The sequence below is a fragment of the Prenolepis imparis genome, unplaced genomic scaffold (assembly GCF_030444845.1).
Source record: "Prenolepis imparis isolate NDT839.2.m4 unplaced genomic scaffold, iyPreImpa1.0 SCAF_7, whole genome shotgun sequence".
NCBI lineage: Eukaryota > Metazoa > Arthropoda > Insecta > Hymenoptera > Formicidae > Prenolepis > Prenolepis imparis.
Window position 1 is genome coordinate 2,222,673 of NW_028141165.1, and position 13,106 is coordinate 2,235,778.

Sequence of the window (13,106 nt, forward strand, 5' to 3'; positions counted from 1 at the left end):
GTATCTGTTTTGTCTACATGTATAGGTAAATAGAAATCGTTTATATATTGATGTGCACATCCATACTTCATATTTAGCACTAAGTTTGGCAACTTTTGCTTTCAAATTTTATTTGTCGTGTATAACAATATTTTTGATCATATTTAACGCTAAATGAAATGTGAAGATTATTATCATTATTTAATATTATTATTATTATATTAATAATTTTCTGTATATGATTTTTCTCTAAGCAATACAATATAATATATGATAATTCACAAAATCAAGCTTTTAACAAAGCACAAATAAATTAACATAATTTGCAAAATAATCAACGTCAATTATAAGCGCGCATTATAAGATAAACAAACTGATTGAAAGAAACGAATTTTATTATATATTTTCTCAATATATATATTTAAATTAATAATATGTATAAAAGAATAAGACATTTACAAGATTTATATATATAATATTAATTATATAACACGTTATTAAAATATTTGTAGGATACCTTCTCTCCGCAGAGTTGCTTTCAAAATGAAATAGAAGCTAAATTGATTTTGCCGCCTTTTTTAATTGCCTACGTCTCGCGGTACTAGAGGGAAGAGTGGGGAGAGAGTCACATTTACGAAAATGCGTGATTGGCTGAATTGGCTCTGTCAGGTCACTCTCAGGATCGACCAATCAAACGCGTCGTTGACCTGAGATATGACATGCTAGGCAATTCGAACGATTGCGAACCCAATCTTTCGGTATATGCGGGAATGCTGAGAGGGATCCGACTGGACTGGACGCAATTTTTTCTTCTCTCCGACCATTGACCTATGTGTGTATTTCGCGGGATTCTTTCCTCTTCGCCAGCGACACAGGGACGCAGGGACGAGATTGCCACATCCGACCATCCGATTGAGAGTGAATCTTCACGTCGTCAGCGAGCGGATAAGAACAACGAGAGGCAGTGGTTCGTTCATTCGTGCTACTGTGCGCAAATTTTATTATCCATCCACTTCAGACTATTCGAGCTACCCGAACGTAAAAGACGAAAGTATCCAAGTAAGTAGATCTGGCGGAAAATATACAGTAAAGTTGCAAGTCGGTACGAGCGATGAATTAAGATCGTGTCGATCGTCGTGTATATATATATATATATATATATATATATATATATATATATATATGTGTGTGTGCATTTGCGCAACAGGTAGCGAATTTCTCATTTCGCGTTTCGGGCTATACACAATAAGATGGCGAGTACAAGACAAGGAAGGAGGTAAGTCAAGGTTACAAAATGTAGCAGTATCGTGTTTGAAAAGTCAAACAGCCGTTGTTTAACGAGAGAATCAGAGAATTCCCGACTGTCGTTTCGCCGGTGATTGCAGGTGGTAAAGGTGAATCTTTCGCGCGAGGTCCATTTTGTTCCCTCGTTTCTACCCTTTTTTTCCTTCGCGCCTCGCGAGCACCGATGAGATTGTGAAATTTGCAAAAAATTTTCCCTTCTCATATTTCCCAACCTTGGAGCCTCGAGTCGACGAAGCACCTTGGAAAAGTAAAAGGATTCGCCGATTATTGCCTATTATTCAAAGTATGTGTTTATTTATGTGTATGTTGTTACATATATGATACGTATTCGATAATTGATTCTCTATTGGTTTTCCAAGAGGTACAATCTACAATCTTCTTTGTTCTTGTGTAGCTCTTAAATACTGCACCTTGTATTTTTCCAACAGATTGAAATTAATTTTTAAATAAATATTACTTTGTTTTAAAACTGAACTTTTATAAAAAAAAAAAAAAATTGTCGCTTTTATCTTGTTTTTTATTTTATTTTATTTTATTTTATTTTTTTTTTTTTTATTATCGGTCTATAACGTTATAACGCAATATATTGGTTGGATTATAAAAATCTCTTTTCTAGTAAAATGTTGAGATTTTCGACGAAATTTGATCTACTTTACGTATTTCATATGTATATGTGTATATTTTACACATACAAAATAAGATTTATTTTGTTTTGCAATCATTTATTTTATTTACATAATGTTACCGTTTGAAAACATTTTGCATAAAATAGAAACTATGATTCTAATTTTAGTATATAGTACAGTTTTATAGATGCAGTAAGATAAATTGTTAATATTAATTTATAATATTATGAAAATAATTTCAAAGGTCAATTAAAATCTTATGTTATGATAAAATAATAAATCTGTATGATTCATTAATTATGAAACATTAAATAGTAGCGATAAAGTTATTCACTGTTATTCACTGTTATTTTACTTTGATAACATATATTTTATTTATGCAATATTTTTTGTGAAGCAGATACATATCCTGTTTGTTTATATTTTCCAATCTTTTTTTATGTTTCAATTTTAATATATGATAAGCACAAGGCTGATAAACCAATTAGAAGAAACCTTAATAATTCATATCAATGTTTATTCTCAGATATAGCTAATCAATATCATATTATATAATTATCGTTGACAAAAATACATCAACTATTATAAATAAAAAATAAATATCATCAAGAGTATAGAATTTAATGAGAATCATTGTATTTATTATGCGAGTTACTTTTTTGATAGCCCATCTCTTTTTATTCCTTTTTTAAAAAATAAATATAAAAGAAAGTGATCATTCTAATTGCGCGGTCCTGCATAGTATAATACAGCAAAAAAGATTGATAATATCTAATATTATGTAAATATATAAAAATAAAACCTAAGATAAGGAGACAAATCTGTACAAGATATAAATGTTTTGTTAGCTAGACACATCTCAAAATCCTTAGTAGTCTGTTGAATCGAGGCACTTATGGTGATATCAACTAGAAGAATGTCGAAACGAACACTGGAGCCAGTGGATCAATGGCTGGCTAAGGAAGGTTACTTCAGAAAGCCCACTCCCAGAGATCCGACCTGCTTATTCAGAGCAATCAGCGAACAGGTGTATCACACTCAACATTATCACTTGCGAGTGAGAGAGGAGTGTACGCATTTCATGAAGCAAAAAAGGAACTTGTTTATGAGTAATGTAAGTGTCTATTTCATGCAGCATAGTTCTTTTATTGAAAAGATTAGAACACCTTTTTTTCTTCTCTTCTAGTTTGTGACAGAATCATATGATTATTATCTGAATGAAATGCAGTGCTTCACATCATGGGGAGGCCCGATTGAGATTGATGCAATGTCCATGCTTTATCAAAGAGACATAATCGTATTTGTCGGCGAGAAGCAGATATGCGAAACTTTTAGTAAAGATTACAAAACAAACGATATATTGTTATGTCACACAGAACCGAAACAATACGAGCCTGTTTACCCGATGGCTTTTGTCCAATCGGCCGCTTACTGCCAATGTGTGTAGACATTTTCTATTGACATGTTATGGCAAGTTTTTTTCCTTCAAACTGTTTTTTTCAAAATAATGGTAATCTTTTTTTTTTCCTCTGGTAGCTATTGTTTATGAAGTTGTATATAAATACATGTACCAAATGCCTAACATAAAGACTGTTGCGGATAAAATGCTGCATAATCGAAATACTACAATAAGACATGACAGATTTTTTCAGAGGGGAAATCTTGATATTCGAGAGTAAGTCACTTAATTACACCTTAATATGTGTTATGATTGCAATCTGAATATTGAATATTAAAAAGTGTATAACTTATTTTTCTTTTTCTAATGAAATATATTTATATTTAGACAATTGATTGAAGATTTATATAAAAAAGTCAAACATGAACATAGTGATAGTTCGGATGAAGTACAATCTGACTGGAGGGGAGGAGCACCACCTATTCCTTATAAAGTTGCTAAAGCGCTAGCTCCTGATTATTATCGTAATATAGAATTGGACATATGGCACGAATTGAAACGAGGTAATATATATATATAAAATAGATTGTAAATTAAAATGTATTAGAAACTTATATATTTCTTTATACTCTTCAATACACACAAAAGCAGAATATTTGAAAATAAAATTATTTGTATGCAGAGGTGAAATCCGCAGGCTGGAACAGGTACAACAGTAATGAGCTTCAAGTCGGTGGCAAATGTTTGATAGAAATCAATATAAATGATCTAGAACAGTGTGACAGAAATAATAACAAAAGATTGGTCACTAATTCGTTAGATCGTGGTGTTAGCGAGAGTAACAGTAAGATTGAGCACCAGAAAGGCCCATTGAAGGGGCCTATCTGGCTTCAAGGTTATATACAAGAATTGAATAGAGATGGAGGTCCAGTTCTAGTCTTTATCAAAGATCTTGGAGAGAAAAAGTTTGTGCCATACGATGCTCTGAAACCATTACCTGTAATGAGAAAAAATAAGCAGAAAAATTGGATAACAGCCAATAGAAACCAAATAGTTAATTCGGATTCAAGTTAGTTTATTAAATCATTTATTTTGATGTTATCTGTATATAGCAAATTGATCTTTATTTTTGTATCTTGTTAGGTCGACGATGGAAAAAATCATACAACTCATTCTCACGAAAGAAAAAAGACACCATAAATGTGATACATGGAACAAGTAATGCAAATAAAAATATATTAACAAATAATGACAGTGATAATAATAATAATAATGTTGATTGTGATAATATCAACGATATCAATAAATCTAGAACTGACGAGCAGAATGACGAACTTGCGTAAGTATTTCGATTGCAATATGTAAAATTATAACGTACAAAAAATATATAACATATAAAAAATAAAAATAATTATATAATAAAAGTATAAAATAATTGTATAGTGTAAAATATATATTGTATTTAAAAAATTTAATTAATTTAAAATTCTTTTATATCTTATAATCAAATTTGATTACAGTACAATAGATCAATGCCAAACAGAAAATCAGTCTGTAGAAGGTTATTGCAATCGTGCGACAAATGTAAGCGAGATTTTAACATTGTGTTCAAAAATATGGAAATGCTTTTTATTCATTTTTTATCTGCTTATTCATAGGAGGAAGCTAATAATTTACCTGCGATAGTTGCCCCACAGTCCACATTGCCAAACAGTGCATCGCAGAAAGTAGAAGAACAGCATAAAAAAGCAGTATTTAGAAAGACGAACAATACTGCAAGAAACAAAACTGAAAGATCTAATAATCCTCGTAATGGTTTTCAGAATTCATGCTCAAAGTTAAAAGCGTTGGATGAAAATTATTGTTCACCTTGCAATAGTAAGTACTCTTAAGACTCTTTTGGTGTTTCACTGACAACACACATTTTGAATTCTGAAGTGAAAAATCGTGTTTTTCTTTTGCGCATTATACATAGAAATAAATTAATTCTCTCACGTGTTCAAAGATTCTTCTTTAAAGTATTAATCTACACTATTGCAGTGCGTGATTAACACGTGAGAAAATTAATTTATTTCTATGTATAATGCGCAAAAGAAAAACACGATTTTTTGATTCATAAATTATTTTAAAAAAAGATACAAATCTTCTGGCATGAAAATCTGATCGCTTGGTAAAGTCCATTTTTACATTTGGAAAGAACAATGTTGAAATAGGCCTCAAAATTTGCTTGTAAAAAAGAAATTGGTCTATCTTCATATTTTTGCGCCTGTTAAAATACAAGTAACTGAAGTTTAAAATTGTCTAAAAATCCAGGAAATTTTATGAAAATACAGTTTTTCTAAGAAAGCTTCGTTTTATACATTTTCTAATAAAGCAAATATTTTCTAATGAACAAATGGTAATTGTGAATAAAAAGTTTTTTTATTGATAATTTTGAGTCTAATGAATATTTTTTGATCATCTGTTGTATTCTCGCAGCTTTTATCAACCGAAAATTTACTGTCACATGACCTCAAAAATTCAAAAATTACTTTTTTTGCAATGAAAGAGCATAGGAAATATATATAATACATAATATAATAAATAATATGTAATATATAATATATAATGTATGTTGTATGTAATACATAGTATATGTAATATATAATGTACGGTATTGTATATTATATTTTATATACACTATATATGAAAGAGAGGGAACGCCTGCAAAACATAGAATCAGCATATAAATGTGGAATTTTGGCAAAAATGAGTGATTGCAGTATCACTTTCTCTCTATTTTTCTCTCTTTCTCTCTCAAAAACATTAATAAAGACTATTGTTTACAATTATTTGTTTATTAAAAAAATAGTTTGTTCATTAGAAAATATTTGCTGCAAAATCAGACTTCTGTCAAAAAAACTGCATTTTCACAAAGTTCCCTCTTTTTATATAATTTTAAGCTTCATATTCGAGCTTAGCAGACTCAAAAATATAAAGGTAGATCGATTTCATACTTCATACTTCTTTTAAATCAATTTGTAAAACATAACACATTCAATAACTGGCGATCGACGCTACAATATTGACATGTTACATCAATATGTTATTAATACTATTGACCTTGACAGATAACGAATATATTTGTTAAAAAAATTACATAAATTTATTGACAATTGAATATAGAGGTTTTTAGTTAGTTTTTTGCAAAATTCATCGAAATCTTTTTCTTTCTGCCTGACAATAACTGAAATTATACTAATTGCAGGTAACCAACAAATCAACATGGTCGGCAATCCGAATGTATCTTATGTTGTCGCAGATAATGGCAGTACATATCCCGTTTATCAATATGTACCAGGAAATTTCGGGGAGCACAATCAAATGGATCGTATGTATTATATCGCGAAAGAAAGTATTGTGATTATATTAATTTACGTACATGTATAATATTAGTTACGTATTTGCATCACTGATCATGTTTCATCACCGTTTTTCCACGAATAATACTTGGTTTTTTTCCCCAGATACATTAGCAACCAATTTCTTATATAATATTCACCCGCAACATTTGGAGGTATTATAATAACATAGTTGATAGAAAAAAATGTCCTGCAATGTATATTGAGTACATTAAAACTAATGCAAGTTTTTTTTCTTTTTTTTTTACAGGACAGTTTTCGTTCGTTACCCCCACCTTATTATGGACCTATGATGTACGGACCAGGTCATCATGGCGTGCAACCATCGGGAAATGCTCATATGAATAGTAATTTATATATAATATAAATTATATAATCAACAAATATATATATATATATATATATATATATATAAATTAATATTCTAATATTATCATTAATAAATTTGAACCAGATGTGCCATGTACACAAGACGAGATGGAGCATTTTATTAATGGGATGCAGAATTGTTCGCTAACGTACAGCGAAGGAGCAAGTGCTAATGATGAGACTTCCAACACTTCGCATTGGAGCATGAATAATGGTGCACAGAACATAGGGCAGCTCAAACAAGGATCAAAAAATTTGAGTGGAAAAGATTCTTCGTACCAAGTTGCGCAGAAAGGAAAACAGACTGCAATTGCTAAAGGTAATAGCAAAATCAATTATATATAGATTTAAGTTTTAGGTTCTCTCCCTAGGATAATTGAGTTCACTTTCCAAAAGAAATATTTTAGATCAGACAGATTTAATCTTTGCTGATTTGTTTTTTGGAGAAATACAGGATATTTTAAGTGATCAACAATTCTTTTAATGACATGATTTGGAATTACTTGTATTTCTTAGTGAAAATATTAATCAATTTCAAAAATTAACTAATGTAAATCTATCATAAAAAATATAAATTTGACATCTCCTGTATATAATAAAAATTTTAACTGATAACTTGTTGAAAATAGGATTTAAAAAAAATAGAAAATAAAATAATAAGAGAAGAACCAATAGATTTAATTTACAAATTGTTGTGTGTATATAATTCTAAAATCGATGCCCTTAAACTTTAGAAATATATTCCAATTATTTTAAGATGAAAATAGGTCATGTAAACATGAGTTTGGAAACTTTCTGCCTAAATTATAAATATTTTTTCATTGCGACAAAGTTTTATTAAAAATGTTTCTGTGGCAATTTTATAAAAATTAATAACCAATATTTTTCTTGATTAAATAAATTACTTTTTTACCTCTCCATACAATAACACAGTCTCTTAATGTTTTTGGTCTTTTATAAAATATTGAAAAAACCCCGATGTTAATAAACGATATTTTGTACTGTTATCATATTATTGTGAATAATGTTAGTATCAAATAATATTATATATGTATATTTAAAGTGTTTTTACAAAATTTTTTGTCACAAGGAAAAAATGTATTTATAACATACTTGGAAAGAATATTTTTTCTTTTTCGACTCTATGCTTATATGATCCTTTTTTTATCTTTAGAATAAAAAGAATAAACCTCTAAAGTTTAGTTATTTTGGAATTAGTATAATAAGTTAATAATTGTTACCAAAATATTGTATATGCTATATTCTTTTTAATTTTTTTGAACCCTTCTCTCGATCATATAATACAAAAGATAAAAGCGAAATTATATACAATAAGAAAAAAGAAATAAAACCAAAAAATTCGCGAATAAAAGTTACAAATTGTAAACAGAAAAATAATACAGAACCTGAATATATTAATTTATGCCCCTGTCGATTGGAAAGCTCAATATTTCACCCAAAAAATTGTAGTCGAGAAATGAATAAGTTAAATGAATTTGAATAAGTTCTTATTTGCATAAGTAATTAAGTGTGCAAATGGATAGATTGTTAAAACAATGAAATAATTTAAATTTACAAAAATTCAGTACTTAAAAGTAATAGTTAAAATTTACCAAATATAGCAGACCAAGAAAAGAGCGAGACAAGAAGAAGAGATTAACTAACGACACTTATACAGGATAACTGTAGCGAATTGTTAACACATTTGTTTTGATTTGTATTATCTGTACGTATTTTATTGTTAATCTCTTCGGCACTGTTTATGTGCGAGACCCATGTTCGATATATCTATCTCCGGTAAGATTTAATTATTTTTTTCTAAATTACTTTTATTTTTGATTGTATTTATTTGTATTTTTAATTTTATCTTCTCATTTGCTTACTTAATTGTTTATCTAGATATTTATTTATTATCATAATCTTTTCTTTTTCTCTCCCTACTATTTCTTGATTTAATCTACTATTCTTCGAGTGTTTTCTAGATTGTTTCGATTTTAACTTGAGACAATTCTTGGTTTTTCTTTGTTTTTAATCAAAGTGTGTTTTGAATTCCACTTCATGTTTTGAAAGATGTGACGTGAAAATAACTCTTCTTTAATTTTAACTACAATTACTTTGGATGAAACTTGGAAGTTTTTCTAAAAGGATCACCAATTAGTACATTCAGGTCGTGTATTATTTTTTTCTTTCAATTTTTTGATATATATAATTTTATATTTTAATTTTCCATATTGTTGAGAAAGATCTGAAAAGGATTGAAATGTTATACATTATTTTTGTAACAATTATTAAATATACACACTAGCAGACTCTGAAATCGATAATGGGGGGGGGGGATCTATCTATCTAGGGACATTTACAAAATTATTTGGTTTAATAGTGAAACTATTTTCGCTAATTGGATTACAATTATTTTTTTTAATTTGGGGGGGAGGGATTAAACCTCTCCAAAAGAAAAGAACAGATCTAAGGACTCTGTGCCCCTTGAGGGTTCTTTATTGCTGCACTGATCAACTAGTGCACACTGATGCAGTAAGTTAGAGTGAAACAAAACGTCTGTTCTTTTCAGCTGAACTGGCTACATTAGTTCAGAGTTTATCTTTTTTACTCCATATTGGAAGGAAAAAGATAAAATCTGAATTAGTGCAGCCAGTTCAGTTGAAAAGAACAAACCTATTATGTCTATGTTAAGATTCCAGGGCTCTCGCCGACAACGTTGAAATTAATGACGTGAGAGACGAAAAAAGCACGTGCTGAAAATTCTTGCGTGCCATTTTTAGATAAAAAGATATTTCGATAAAACATCACTTCAGATGGCTTTAGCACATTTTTAAAATATTCCGAAAACAATTTTTTTTCTTGACAGTCAATCAAATATCTTTTTATTTAAAAATGGCACGCAAGAATTTTCAGCACGTGCTTTTTCGTCTCTGACGTATTAATTTCACGTGGTCAGAAGGCCCAGGAACTAAACGCTTTAATTTCGTGCACAATACATTCATTCTTCTACGCATGCATCAAACAATTGTGAATACGAATGGCATTGAAAAAACAGTTTTACAATCAAGAAACACCAGTACCGTATTATACTTATCTTATATTATCTTCATATTAGACGTACGTTTCTTCTTATGATATAATCTTCGAGATTGTTGACTTTAGCTTCTCAGTCTTGTGAACATTTGCGAGGATTACACGAATTAAAAAATACTTCCGCAAACAGGTACGGGCAACAGGGCGCGAAATCGCCAGCAGAAGGATCGAGGATCGATGTATTCGATGCAGCAGCAGCACTCCGCCGCTCAGCATTACGGCGGGACTTCGATGAATACATATGATACACGTAGAAATGACCCGCACGTAGTACAGCATAACCCATCTTGGGATCCGATGTTGCATCAGATAGCGCCCAATACTTCTTCAAACGCTTACGCATCACCGCAATACGCTCCACCACCGAGCGTATTCTCTTCTCCGATGCCTTATCATGAAATGTCATCGCATTACACAACAAATGAGAGTATCCTGGGAAATCCTTCGCCATACTATCCACCAGGAAACGGTAGCTATGTACCGGTACCATCATATTTACCGCCTCAACATATCGACGCAGCTGAGAACGCAACTGTATCGTCGTACCCGCAACATCTTTACTCGCCACCTGAAAGTTCTTACCCACAGAGTCATTCGCAAGCGGTAGGTCAGCCGATGCTCTATTCTCAACCTATGGTGTATCCGCAGCCAATGCAGTACCACGCCCTTCTAGCCCCCCCACACGTACAAGAGCAATGGAATCTTCCAATATTGGGACCGCAGCCCTATGTGCAATGCGCAGCTTCCGCTCCAGTTCAGCCGCAAGTTTCAGCCGAGCCGTCCTCTAATGGACAATGTATCACTACTCCGAAAGGTTCGCTTTAAATCATGCGTGATAAGAGATCGAAGACTGAGAACTAACTAAGATTCAATTTTACTGCAGTAACAAGTGAGAGTAACATTTAGAGCAATTAATCACATAGTTTTTACCGAAAGAGAGATTTTGAAGACTGAGATTATAACTATAAGACACAAAATTGATTGCAGTACAATTTATATAAAATAACCATAGATTGAAATCAACTATTGTAGCAGTAATTTTGAAGTATTTATAGAGACTCAGATTAATTATTTTGAAAAGTAAAAAAATTGTGAAGCAAAATTGCTTGCGATTCGTCATTCTAATGTCATCATTAGAAGCCAACGGGATCGTTCATTGTGATTTTCTGAAGTCCCGTGTACAAACTTGATATGATATACAAAACATATATTTAAGATGTGAAGATCTCTTTTTACGGATTGTGTACATGGGCGAATTTAATCGCTAATAGATTAACTTGTAAAAAAAAGTGTCAGTTTATAATTAGCAACTTAACATATTGTTAGAGAAATCAGTAACTGAAAAATTTAAAAACATAAATTGAGATACGACATTCAGACCTATAGTTTAAGAAAAAGAAAAGAAAAAACTGAAAATTTCACGCAGACTCAACATTATCCTTTAACATATATAGATGATATATTTAACGAGAGTTTATTCATAGAAGAAAATCCACACACAGTAATATGGCAGCTATAATGATAAAAATCTAATTCTGCTCTTCTCTTCCTTGTATACAAGTATTACATTAGTGCTGTTTGTCGATACTTTAAATCTCGAGGAAAAAAATATATTATTGTTATTCAAATGTTTTTCATATAAGTAAGATATCGCGACAAACATCGTATCTTATTAGAACGAGATAGTTGTAAATCTCTATTGGGATTATCAATTAGCTATTATTATTATTATTATTATTATTATAGTTATTATAGTTATTATATTATTAATATTTCGAAAATTTAGTAGAGTATCCGCGAATCTAAAAAAAAATGTTAATCTAGAATACTTAAGTCTATATAAGTTAAGATCTTGTATAATCCGTTAGTAATATTAAGTTTACTAAAGTTCCTCACAACATTTATACAATTTTTACTTAAGATTAACCTTTATACAACTTTTGCTAAACCTTTTGCAAATAAATGATACAAATAAATGATGCAAATGTAAATTAGTCGTCTCCCGTGTGCTTTCGTCGTTATATTCTTCCTCTATTCGTCCGTAAAGAAACGAATGATTCGAAATGTTAATAATTTACATACATTTTAATATACATAATTTTAATTTTTTATATTTTCCACATCTTGCTCTATTATCTAAGCGTGAATTAGCATTATGCTCTATAAAATCGAAATTTGTACAAATTTAAACGAGAGAAGCCAACAAATTGCTGAGCGAGATTCATTGAATCTAGACTATCAATACAATTGAGTCTCGCTATGATTAATTGTGATGAGCAAACTATTGAGAAAGAATATCACGCGTTTCGTGTTATATTACGATCAACGGATAAACTGTATGACCTCGTCAACACACGCATCGGTGGCGTCAGCAATATTATCTGAAATTTCTGAAGTATTTCAAAGAGATTACGCAATGGAACGTTGACGCGGCGATCGGTCTTATCAGAGAAGGAAACGTTACAATGTACTCTTTTTTTTCCAAATTTTATTAATTGAAGCAATTTACTTACAAAAGCCAATCTGTGGCGAAAAATGGGGATACGCGGAATGACTGTCATCGTCGTGATGTTTTACACCTCTACTACACATATATAATAAAAATATATAATATAAAGAGATTGATATCACTTATTATGACAGAGATTACGAGAAACGTGAAGAAGAGGATTATCTCGTGTTATCGTAAAAAGAATTTACGTTAATGATGATTAAATAATTAAAAAGATAAATTTATACAAAATTTTACGATAGTACTTTCATTATATTCTCGTATATCTATTAATTACTAAGGTGATATTCCAACTCTAAAGTGTTCATTAGTTGTTCGAAGACTTGTCTTTATAATATAATATATTAATTATAAATATATAATAATATATATATAAATATATATATATTATTGTATTTTATATTACAAATATTTTATTGATA

At 30.3% G+C, this 13,106-nt stretch overlaps 1 protein-coding gene across 5 annotated transcripts; it reads left to right on the plus strand.

Annotated features, from left to right (window-relative positions):
• The first annotated feature begins 711 nt into the window (after positions 1 to 711).
• On the plus strand, positions 712 to 12,830 carry LOC145938217 (uncharacterized). 5 transcript variants are annotated; one of them, XM_083041684.1, is made up of 16 exons: positions 712 to 1,038; positions 1,187 to 1,255; positions 1,365 to 1,567; positions 2,759 to 3,024; positions 3,097 to 3,349; positions 3,447 to 3,585; positions 3,697 to 3,872; positions 3,992 to 4,378; positions 4,453 to 4,648; positions 4,830 to 4,893; positions 4,968 to 5,187; positions 6,557 to 6,679; positions 6,816 to 6,865; positions 6,961 to 7,057; positions 7,165 to 7,398; positions 10,303 to 12,830. In XM_083041684.1, exons 4-16 carry the CDS (start codon positions 2,806 to 2,808, stop codon positions 10,995 to 10,997), a joined length of 2,853 nt encoding a protein of 950 aa, XP_082897810.1. In that variant the 5' UTR covers positions 712 to 1,038; positions 1,187 to 1,255; positions 1,365 to 1,567; positions 2,759 to 2,805; the 3' UTR covers positions 10,998 to 12,830. The 5 variants fall into 5 exon arrangements, with proteins under 5 accessions (XP_082897810.1, XP_082897809.1, XP_082897811.1 ...); XM_083041683.1 differs by lacking the exon at positions 1,365 to 1,567; XM_083041685.1 differs by lacking the exon at positions 1,365 to 1,567 and having other exon boundaries at positions 2,763 to 3,024.
• The last annotated feature ends 276 nt before the right edge of the window (positions 12,831 to 13,106 follow it).

Coding starts and splice junctions, on each gene's coding strand:
- LOC145938217 (XM_083041684.1), top strand. CDS start 2,806: ATGGTGATATCAACTAGAAGAATGTCGAAACGAACACTGGAGCCAGTG. Junction 3,025..3,096: donor GGAACTTGTTTATGAGTAAT/GTAAGTGTCTAT, acceptor CTTCTCTTCTAG/TTTGTGACAGAATCATATGA. Junction 3,350..3,446: donor ATCGGCCGCTTACTGCCAAT/GTGTGTAGACAT, acceptor TTCCTCTGGTAG/CTATTGTTTATGAAGTTGTA.